The sequence below is a fragment of the Pyxicephalus adspersus genome, chromosome 1, assembly GCF_032062135.1.
Source record: "Pyxicephalus adspersus chromosome 1, UCB_Pads_2.0, whole genome shotgun sequence".
In the NCBI taxonomy this organism is placed as follows: Eukaryota; Metazoa; Chordata; class Amphibia; order Anura; family Pyxicephalidae; genus Pyxicephalus; species Pyxicephalus adspersus.
This window is the reverse complement of record NC_092858.1, coordinates 2,626,427-2,638,156: the sequence shown is the minus strand read 5'-3', so window position 1 is coordinate 2,638,156 and position 11,730 is coordinate 2,626,427. Positions and strand designations below refer to the sequence as shown.

The 11,730-nt window shown below is 46.4% G+C and overlaps 1 protein-coding gene across 1 annotated transcript in view; it reads right to left on the bottom strand.

Annotated features, from left to right (window-relative positions):
* Window positions 1-4,998: 4,998 nt before the first annotated feature.
* Window positions 4,999-11,730, bottom strand: part of LOC140323433 (uncharacterized) — a 54,635-nt gene continuing 47,903 nt past the window's right edge. Inside the window, exons 3-5 of the mRNA XM_072400475.1 lie at window positions 11,511-11,730; window positions 7,208-10,891; window positions 4,999-5,324 (exon numbers count right to left, since the gene is read on the bottom strand). The exon at window positions 11,511-11,730 is cut by the window's right edge and continues 9 nt beyond it. Of these exons, the coding sequence (XP_072256576.1) occupies window positions 7,209-10,891; window positions 11,511-11,730 (3,903 nt within the window). The 3' untranslated portion in view covers window positions 4,999-5,324; window position 7,208. The remainder of the gene's footprint in view (window positions 5,325-7,207; window positions 10,892-11,510) is intronic.

Here is an 11,730-nt window from a genome sequence, read left to right as displayed (position 1 = left end):
GCTACATTCAGCCATTTATTTATTAGAACAGTGGTCCCCAACCCCTGGGCCACAGACCGCAGGTGAGTTGGGGGGCCACAAATGACAGGAGGCAGAAGCGCCAGAGTCCTATGGGAAAATCCTACCTTCAGAATGCGTGCTACTGTCTGCATGCATCTCCTATGTTTTTCCATGAGATTCTGCTTCAGTGTGAACTCCCTGACAGTGGGCGTGTCATACAGACCTCAGGGATCGGTTGTGCCCGCCCACTTTGTGAGATAACCCCGCCCCTCGTACAGCAGCAGCATGAGAGCTGTGTCTGTGTCCATGCTGCTGTCATTACCCCCAACGTATAAACCTTCATATCTCCCACACTGATTGTTGTACAAAAGTGAAATTTTCAGGGTACACAGGGGACCCTGAGAGCTGATACTAAACTTAATTTTAGCCCTCTGAACATAACAAGTTGCCAGATACGGTCTCAAACATAAAATCCTAATGAGAATCCGGGATCTGTTCTCATTAAAGTGGAATTAAAGTGAAAAAATTACACCTTTACTGTGATGTATGTAAAAAAAAAAATCTGGTCACTTACCTTTTCTGAACCACGATTTCTCTTTAACAGTAGAAAAAAGGGAAAAGTAAGATAAGTAGGGGACTCTTGTGGCTACCCCCCCTCCCCCCTCCACCAATACTTAATCACTCCTATTATACCATGGTGCCCGGTCACATATAAATGTCACTTTATGTTCTTTGAAATCCAATTTATCCTGAATGGGGGGCTGTAGGTATATTAAAATGTAGGTGCAAGTGGGGGACTTTTGAGGCTAACTACCCCTAAAATTGTATTGCTGTGGCGCCATTACAGCGAGAACGCCGGCGGCCCTCCTTGTACAGCCTAAAGCTAGTGACAGTGTGACAGCGCAACCAGCGGGAGCACGGGCGGCTCTGCTCACGCTGCTTACACAGGAGCTGCTGAGAATAGCAAAGCAATGTATAAGTATGAGAAGTGTAAGCTGTACATATACTGGCCCATGGCAACATTTTATTCTATTTTACAGGGCCCCGCTGTCAGAAAGGTTGGGGAGCACTGGATTAGGATATATAGCATTTACTATTGTGACTGCTGTGCTGTTCTGATGATTGGCCACTAGGTGGCAGAATGACCTTTAGCTTTGCATTGGGATGAGCAATGTGCAGGGATTCGAATGAATGTGAATGTTCCAATAGACATTGACATGTGAAAAAATTATAAATACAGCCCTAAGTATATTTTCAGCAATTACAGAACAATAGGCCAGAAATCCAGGGACCTTCTAACTTCCTGTTCAGGTAAATTATATATCAACGTTATGAATTGAACAATCTCCTTGGATGTGCAAAAAACAGGGAACGTATCCTGATGAGGGTAGTAGTCCACACATAGATCCAATAATTGATTGTTGTCAGCCTACAATAGGAAATGTGTTCCTGGCAGGATCACCTGGTGAAATTATATAAAATCCTGAAAAAGAAAACTAATGCAGCTGGGTGAGCTGACGTATATTGTATTCCATTTGTTTTTGTGGCTTTTGATTTGCTTTAAAAGGACTTTGTCATAAAAATATAATGGCGGCTACCATTGCTAAAATCTCCTTGTGGGACGTGTTGATTCCCAGCATTCATAGTGTTTTTATTCATGAACTTGCACATATTGCTCTGTATTCAATATTGTGATATAAATGTATTTTATTTAATGCAAGATATGTACCTGAATGTGTCCCGATACAAGCATCTTACAGTCCCTGTATAGCAGAGCTTAGAGTGGGAGAGAGAGAAGCAGCACATGGAGCCAATGCATGCTAATAGGAGAAAATAATAGTGACATGGGCTGGGCTGGGCTGTCCAATCACAGGCTGGGGGCGGATCTATGACAGCGTTCTGACAAAATGGATTTGCCCAAAAATGGGCATTATGTTGGACACATCCTGACAATGGCAGCCCCTGTCTTCCCCATGTCACTTTAAGCCTGCATATATGTGAATAATTCACTCTGCACATTCACACCCAGATCCATAACCCCAGTGTGTTCAGCACCCTAAAATATGTCCTCAAGAACTGCTGAAATTAAATTCTATATTTGATGAGTGAATGTCACCAGTGCCGATTCATTGAATTTTTATTTGTTCTTTCATCCAATGTGAATCACATTCCCTGTGAAGAGGTCCATATCTCCGCAGTATACCACGGCTGTGTACGCGGCGGAGCTGCCAAGTGTTGGAAATTACGAATTTGATTGGTGATCAGAGCTACCTAACATCCCATCACCCCGAAATCAGTACAAGGTGAATGCTGTTTATGGAGATTCTTCCATGGGCAATTAATTCATTCCCTACTAGGGAATGTTTCAGTGAAAGTCAGCTAAGAATAATCAGTTGGGAGAGAACTATGGGGGACTACAGGGGGATACCATGGGGATGCTACAGAAAGTCTGCAATGTGGCCCTATTGGAAAGGTCATCTCAATCGGGGTCTCTTCATGCGAAGAGTTGGTGGAAAACCAAAAACAAGACTTATGGCCCTATTTATAAAATATTCCCCTGTCCATTCATCTGAAATTCACTCTTTACACTTCTCATTTCAGTTCCTATTAAAACAATGACTCGTTCTGCCACCTAGTGGCCAATCTCAAAAGTGCATGGCTGTCACAATAGGAAATGCTATCTGTATAAACGGAATATGAATGAATCTAGAGTGAATTGACGGGCGAATCATTTAAAAAAAAAAAAGAGTCCTTAGTGGTAAAAAATGTTTTAAAGAATTTCTGTCTGAGATTTCCCTTCTTTTCTTGGAGATCTAATTAAAGACTCCATTGAAATTATCTGCTGTCCTTGCTCTGTCCACAATTAACCCTGGATTTTCTCCTGCACAGTGAATCTGGGTTTCATGTCATTCACTGCAGTCTGTATGGTAAGTGTAAAAAGGGGTCACATTGAGGGTCATTGGCACTGCCAGTACAGATAGCATTTCCTATTGTAACAGCTGTGCACTTATGATATTGGCCACTAGGTGGCAGAACGAGTCATTGTTTTATTAGGAACTGAAATGTTGAGAGATTTGACCATCTGTCAGTGAATTTTAGATGAATTGACAGGGGAATCATTTATAAATCGAGCCAATTGAGTGAAATGTCCATAACACATCAGTACAAGGAAATTTTTATCTTGCTGCAAGTTTTTTTTTCTTTTTCCAAAGATTGCAACAAATACGACACCATTTTGTTTTAGTGGATTCCCAAATAAAATCTTTTTTCCCCAGTATAATATAAATGAAACATGAGAAAATACCCACCACTGCAAAACAACAATTAAAATGAATACGCCTACGTACACCCACATACATACGTATGAATGCCAGCTGCACATGAGCACTTAAATGATGATTGCGCTGAACCTGTTGGAATATTGCTGCACATGCTGGGGTGAGAGCAATCATTCCAAAGTCCTCACTCGTGGTTCCCTCAAAATTCCTGGACTATAAATAATAACTATAAAGGAATTCCAAAGCGCCACCTATGGACAAATTAAGGCACTGCACCTTTTTGTTCTTTCTTCAGAATAGATATACATGTATATATTTGATTTCTATTTACTTACCACAACATCTTTCTTATTTTACCAAAAAATAGGGAATAGATTGTATGAAACAGCATGAGTTCAAACAATAAAAAGGGGTTCTGGCAGCTAAAGCGGTTGTACAACACATTCTGACACATTTGGCCGGTTTTACATAAAGGGGCAATTTGTTGGTTAAAAAAAGATACATTTAATGCTTTATATTAAAATGTAATACAACTCATTGCACTACAGCACCCCCTGCAGGCCACTCTGGTGTAATGCCAGGAAATAAAAATAAATTATAATTTTCACACAAGGAGTTTGACTTTCCTGGAAGTGTCAGTTCCTGCAGACAACCCCCAACCTGGGAGTTCTCTGCATCTGTCCGCAGCTCAGCAGCACGGTAGATAGAGCGGTAAGTGATCACTTCCTCCTTTACAGGTATAGTTTGATGACCCTGAAGTCCTGTGCTGTACATTACACACTTCTGACTTTACTACACTGAGCTGCTCTTTAAATACTTCCAAAACCTGCACATTGTGCTGTACATTATTCACTCCTGAGTCCGACACACTGTACATTGCATAGTCCGGACTCCTGCACTCTGTACACTGTGCTGTACATTGCATAGTTGTGACTCCTTCATGCTGTGCTGTACATTGCATAGTCCTGACTCCTGAACTCTGTGCTGTACGTTACATAATCCTGACTCCTGCACTCTGTACATTGTGCTGTACGTTGCATAGTCGTGACTCCTGCATTATTTATTAATGACTCTTGCCATGTGTGTATTGTGCTGTAAATTGCATCCTCTTGACCCTGCAGTCTGCACTCTACATTGTACTCTACTTTACATGAAGTTCTACATTGCCCTCTGTAGGTTGTGCTGTACATTGCATAGTCCTGACTTTTGCCCTTTGTAGGTTGTGCTGTACATTGCATAGTCCTGATCCCTGCATTTTATATACTGTAGTCTACATTGGCAGACATCATCATCTTGCTGGTTCGGGGCCAAGTTTTGATCTTTTCAATGAACCCCCACCAACCATCCAATACTCAGCTCACCAGGACTCCTCCACAGCTCCTCCAGCACAATGCATCCAGATATAGGGGAGCTTGTGACCTACCATGTGACAACGCTGGGGGTCTAACTGCCAATCGCCAGGTCTCAGTACTATCACATGACAGGGGATTGTCATCACCACTCCCCCTAGTGTCTGACACCAGATACCACAGGGGATATTAATCCTGGCTATAATGAAAGCAGTGGATTAAGAGACCCTGTCCTTGAGTGAGCAATGTGCCGGCTCAGCTGCATAAGACATGGACAGAGTCCCTTGCTTCATTCGTAACTCATAGGTAGAGTGGGCACAGAAACCGTGGCGGTGTGTGTGCATGGAAGAAGTGGGGTCACCCTCCCAATATTATTAATAACAGAAGGCACTTTATTTGTTGGAGATTTTTGTAACATTTGCTTAAAGTTTTTGATCTTTCAAAGTTGGCTGTTTTGATGACCGACCATCCCGCAGGGGTGCCAATAAAAAGTACAATTCTCAGGTTCAATAGTGGTTTTAAGATGGGTCAGCAAGCATGCACACAGGTAAACATGGCACCTTGCCAGACAGGAAGTCTCTGCTCCTCCATGTACAGGTCAGTGTCTCCTCCATTCTTCATCCATAATGCTCCGTGCAGCACCAGCCCTGAGGTCATATCACACGCCGGTTCTGATTGAGAAATGGAAGGATCGGACCTGTAAGTACAGATTTTGGTGAGACCGATATTGCTTACCTTGTCTTTGTGTATATTTATAGTGCACTGAGCCCTGCAATACTTCCATTCTGCCACAAGGTGTCCTCAGTCTTCTAGGTTAATAAATTCCCATGAAGACTGAGGACATACTGTGAGTGAAGGGAGGATCTGACCTGAAAATACAGATATTAGTGAGTCCTATATTGATAACCCTGTCCTTGCCTGGTATGAATACAACCCCCCACCCCCCCAAACTGTTACAGGCCAGCAGAGCCCCATCGAAGGTAACTAGAGTTCATGTAATACGTGTTTTTTTAATTTACATTGCAACTAACACTGTAATACCTCCTCTCTTCCACAAGGTGTCCTCAGTCATCCAGGGAGGATACAAACATCAATATAGGTTTCAGTTTAGAACTAAGCACCCACCACAGTGCACGCTCCTAGCTCTGATTCCTAGCTTCAGGCTAGCACTGCAGAAAGCCCCTAATTTCAGGCAGGATCAACAAGTAAATATTTTCTATTTATGCAACAGATTTAGGAAAACACTTTAAATTTTGTATTTACTAAAGCATGAGGGAGAAAATACAAAGTTTATTGTTAGGGTTTACAGGCACTTTGTTGGTTTCTAGCAGGCTTGGCAGTGAATTGGGGGGGGGGGTGTACCCTAGAGGGGTCTTCAAGTACTACACAAAGTGCAGCACATGCAAGGGAATCTAAAAAAGCAGGAATTTTTCCTTGCATGTTTTTGGATAGTTGTGGTCAGCTGAGTTTCAATTCATTAATGTGAAATATTCCTTGCAATGTGAACAGTTGATATTCCTTAAAAATCATACAGGAAGCATGCGCCCTCTACAGGCCAATGTCTGTACTGCCATCTTCACCAATCTGACTGTGAATAATGTTCAGGACAATCCCAATCAGGACAAAGGGGAGAAACTAAAAAAATGCCACAGAGAATGATGGTTTGCAGATACTTTATTATAAATGAGAACAAGGTTTCAGGGGAGGAGATGTAAGGTTAATGCAGAGTTAGCCTATCAGATGAGCTCGATTGCCACGTGCCAGCTCTGCCCCCCCTGCATGAGGACGCAGGGACAGCTAGAAATTAGGATCCTGCCGGTCTAATCTTGAACCTAATCAATAACTGAGGAGGAGCAGACTGATTGCAAGGCAATTACTATTTCCCAAAAAGTCAGCAATAATTGCATTTGTATTGTTCTCACTGCTAATTAAACATATGTAAACCCAAATAACTCACTTCCTTTAACGTCCTTCCTAAATGTCTCTTTTATTGTTATGATTGTTTAATAAATGATAAAAAAAAATGCTGTTGATCCTGCCCAAAATCCAATGACTTCCAGTGATCTGCCTCAGTAAACCAAATCTATCTGAACTACAGAACGACTCTTGTCTGTGGTATAAAAATAGCTATGGTGACAACTCCATACAGTACAGTGAGCAGGTGTTGTCACCCTGGGACAGGAAGTGTGTTACTGGCAGAAGGACTTATTTCTACCTTGCCAGGATCTGGAAATAATCCAACCCATTCAACACCCAAAAAGTCCAGGAACCAAAATTGAACCCTGACCCAGGAGCCACCATACAGAAGTGTCTTGTTTGATTGCTTAACTCTGACCAAAACTTATTTTTTCTTTTGTTAGAGTGGCACAAGGTTTACATTTGCTTACTGTGTCCCCCAATGAGGAGCATTCGCCTCACTTCCTGTCCTGGAGATCATACAGGAAGTAATTTGATCTCCTCAGCAGGGGGAAACTTCACTTCAATATCAGAAGCCCCCGGAGACATTTTGGAGGCATTGGAAACTATAGGCGGATAAGGTGATGTAAGAATTGAAGAACAACGTATGGTTACCGAACCTACCTTACAAAGGAGTCTCCTTCCTGTAGTTGAACCCGCATGTGCGCCCCTCGAACTGGAGCTTGATGGCCTGTTTGAGGTGGAGCTGAGGGTCCATAGTGGTCAAGGAGATAACTGGAGAGTTCATTGGACTTGGTGAGCCGAGTTGGTCCCTGGTCTTACAAAATTGAGGTTCCTTTGTGGTTTTATTGGGGGAAGCATCACCTGCAGCTTTCTTGGGAGAATATACAAAGTCCACAGGTTGTTTTGTAGAATGGATCTGGTCCTCACACCTTGGAGGGGGTGACACAGTGATTGGGGTCTTCTTCAGGGGATAAAAAGATTCCACAGGTTTCTTTGAAGGGGTCATAGAAGTAGGGCTCTTCTTTGAAGGAGAAGACATGGATGTCCCAATGATTTGGGGTGAAGGTGCCATTTTCCCAGCAAATTGCACAACATTTTTATTATTTTCTGCAGAGTCCGCAGACTTTTTGTGAGACAGAACCCCCTCAATGCCAGCTTGGCTCGACGAATACCCAGAACTGCTGATCTTCTGTTGGTCGTCCCCAGAATCCATGGTCCTGCTGTGAGACTTGGAGCTGGAAGACCGGTTTGTTTGGTGGCTATAATCTCCGGCCTTGAATCGGGAATATGTAGGGCTTCCGTATTTTGGGTTGGTAAGAATCCCGTTCCTCTTTAATTCACGGTCAGGGGAATTTGGGTTGTGAGAAAAAACACCAACCATGTCTGACCTACCCTGGTCATGATGTGGACTGGAGGTCGGATCCAAGCCTAAGGCAGCTGAAACTTGGCTTGGTTTTAGTTCCGGAAGAGCTTGGCCACTAAACATGCCGGTGAGAGCCACAACTTGGCGCGAGCGGCTTCGAGGAAGAGAGTGCTGCTGAACCTGCTGCGTAAAAGTTAGGCTGTCTGCTGGCACGGTTGCCTGGGAGTGGTAGGTGGATGAAGTTAGTATGGACCCTTTAGAGCTCTTCAGAGAGTTGTCCAGTGATTGGCTACCTGTGGACACTGGAGAAAGGGTAGACCAGCTACCGCCACTCCCTTCCACCACTTCTTTCTGCACAGTGTCTTTCTCTGGACGCTTTCCTATCAAGCCTTGGTATGGTGGAACTCCGTGTTTCTCCAGAAGATGTACAATTGCCATGTGCCCACCTTTGGCTGCAACCCTTATGGGTGTCCGTCCATAATGGTCCGCGTGGAAGGGGCTGGCTTTTCCTTCCTCCAGTAGAACCCTGGCCAGCTCTTCGTGTCCCTCTTGAGCAGCTATACAAAGGGGGGTTGCACCTTGTGAGCACTGAGCATCGATAAAAGCCCCATTCTCCAGAAGAAGGTGGGCGATATTGACGTGCCCTTTCCATGCCGCACAGTGTAACGGCGTCCTTTTTTCCTTGTCGAAGGCATTGCAGTTGGACTTGCCTTTTAATAGAAGAATCCGAGCCATTTCCCAGTCTCCCTGCCAGCAGGAGGCGTGCAAAGCCGTGCGTTCATCCGAGTCTCTCACCTCGGGGTTGGCTCCGTGGTCAAATAATATATCGACCATGTCCGTTAGTCCTTGTAGAGCCAACAGGTACAGGAGGGGCTTCCCTTGGTTGGCCCTAACATCAGGGTCTGCTCCTTTTTTCAGTAGTAATTTCACCGTGGTTTTGTGGCCCCCGAGAGCAGCAAGGCATAAAGCTGTCATTTGGTCACTGCCACGCTGGTCTACTGGGGACCCACGGTTTATGAGTAATTCTACACAACCCGTGTGCCCTTCCTGGGCCGCCAGCAAGAGCGGGGTGTTCCCCTCATTGTCTCTCATACCCAGCTTTGCTCCTCCATCTATCAGGGTACGACAGACATTTTTCCGTCCCTCACAGGCTGCCCAGTGCAATGCCGTCCACCCCAGCAGGTCCTGGTGATTCTCATTAAGCCCCCTGTCCAGTAGGACCCTGACGGCCTCGTCCCCTCCAGGGGCAGCTGCTGCCAACAGAAGTGAGGACCTCCCCTCTGTGTCTATTATATCAGTGGCAGCTCCCCACAGAAGCAGAACCCGGACCGTTTCGGCATGGCCCCCTAAGGCGGCTGCCAGAAGTGGCGTAATATGACCTTTGCCAGGTCTATCAGGGTCAGCGCCAGCCTCAAGCAGAAGCTCTGCCACCTCTTCTTTCCCCTCATAAGCAGCTACCAGTAGTGGTGTGATTCCCTCCTTATCTTCTAGCTCTGGGTCTGCACCGTGTTCCAGGAGCAGAGATACCATTTCTGGATACATGTTTCCAGTGGGCATACACAGACATGCCACGGCAAGGGCAGTGCGGCCCTCTAAATCACACTTATTCACATCTGCCCCAGATTCCAGCAAGAGTCCTGCTACCGCACGATGGCCCATATATGCAGCAGCCATAAGGGGAGTCCTGCCCTCCACATCAGCTTGGTCTATGCCCGCTCCGGCTCTTAGCAGGGCCTTCACTGGTCCCTCATGCCCTCCCCATGCGGCTGCCCTGAGTGCTGTGCGTCCATCAGGGCCGGAGACATCGGGTTGAGCTCCAGCATCCAGAAGTGCTTCCACCACATCTGTGTGGCCCCCCCAAGAGGCAGCCCGCAGAGGAGTCCAGCCCCGACTGTCCGTGTGGTTGTGATGGGCACCATGTTGGAGAAGTAACTCAACTATACAAATATGTCCTTGGTGAGCTGCCAGCCCTAATGGCGTTTGGCCATCTTCATCTGTGGCCTCCAGATTGGCTCCTCTGGAAACCATGAGGGTCACAGCTTCAAGATTCCCAGCATGGGCCGCTGCGGCCAGCAGGGTCCGTCCTGCTCGGTCCCGTTTGTTAAGACTTCCACCGCCATCTAATAACATTTCCACAGAGCCGCCACGCTCCAACGTCCTCCTCAGGGCTCCAGAATCTTCTAAAGATGAAACTCCATCTACGTTGGATCTAGCCAGGAGCAGCAGCTGCAAAACTTCCAGTTCCAGAGGAATGTCAGAAGTCAGACAATCAGAGACGGGCACCCCGGTCCATAAAAGCCACAGAGCCAAGTGGGATGGATCCAATCCTCGGAGATCGGACAGCAGGAGGTGCCTGGAGATCTGTTGGACCTCAGCAGGGGACAGATTGGAAGCCCTTATTGACAAGCTCATGGCCAGCATACTGTGGCCCTCAGGGACGCTGCAGAGATATTTCTGTGTGCAGTATTTAACATCCAGAAGCCATTCGGAGAAACTGTGATGGAAAAGCACCAAAAAGCCCCCGGCTGGGCGAAGTAGGGGGGAGATGGAATCCAAGACCTTATTAAAGTCCTCACTGCTCCAACCTTTCATCTGTTTGGTCCACACGGCTCTGTGTAGTTGGGAAGGTGAAAGTGGCGAAGGAGATGCCAGGATGGCGTTCAGCAAAGTCTGCACATGGCAAAACTGGCGCCCGGAGAAGAGTCGTTGGCACAGCCAAAGGTAGAGTCCGTTCAGAGTGCCAGGAATATGGCGGACCTCTCGCAGGAGGATGGAGCCCTCGGATACCCCATCCAGCACGCGCTCCAGGTACAGGAAGCAGCCGTTGCTCTTGATGTGAAGTTGGTTGAGCATCTCGGCGGTGTCCAGGGTCAGGTGCTGCCGCAGCGTTTCCTCGCAGTCCAGGCGGCATAGGATGTATTGCTGAACGTCACGCACGATGTGGGCCTTGCGGAGGTCATCCAGGCACAATCTCCGGAAACCTGCGGCCAAACAAAGGGACAAACGTGTGAATAATATACATCCAGGAATATATGGGAACTTGGGTGAATCTGCCTGTGTGTGGATATTAATGAAATTCAGCTGCTAGATGGTTGGCTCCAGGAGGGCCCTGTGCAAGATCAATTCTTGGGTCCCCTATATAACAAAATTTATGAATCATGTGACAGGTCTACATGACTGTAAGAGGGGTCCATGCACTCATCTGACCCCGTCCAGTATAAATAGGGCCCCCTAGTGGGACCTTGTGCAGCTGCAAAATCAACAAAATGGTATGAATGCCCCCTAGTGGCCTTGTTGTCACTAGCAGTCACTGTGGTTTGCCATTGCTGGGAAAATTGACTAAACAAGAAGAAATCAATTTCTTAATACAGCCTCCTCCCTCTAGGGGTCTAATTACTGTCAGTGCTGTCCCAGCTCCTCCACCCCTCCCCTTCCTTCATACATAAGAGGAATTCTGTTACAGGTCTCAGTCTATTTGGTGGGACGGCTGACATACAAGATGGCCGCACCCAGCAGCGGTCCCTGGGAATTTGGATGTAATATGTTAAATCTGCGTATAATCCTCCGATCACACAGCAATCTCCCCCCTCCCCCGCTCACCGGTGAACATCCTGGTGATGGCCTTGTTTTGCCTCCGTGCCGTACACACCAGCAGCAGCCATGGCGGGAGCAGCTCATGGTGATTGGCCAGCAATTCAGCGATGGTACAGCTAGACTCCGCCCCAAATCCATCCGAGCGACAACAGCAGCACGTCTCGTCCACCGAATCCACCAATAGCAGAAGATTCTGGGAAGGAGGAGGAAGCTCTGCCAGCGGTAA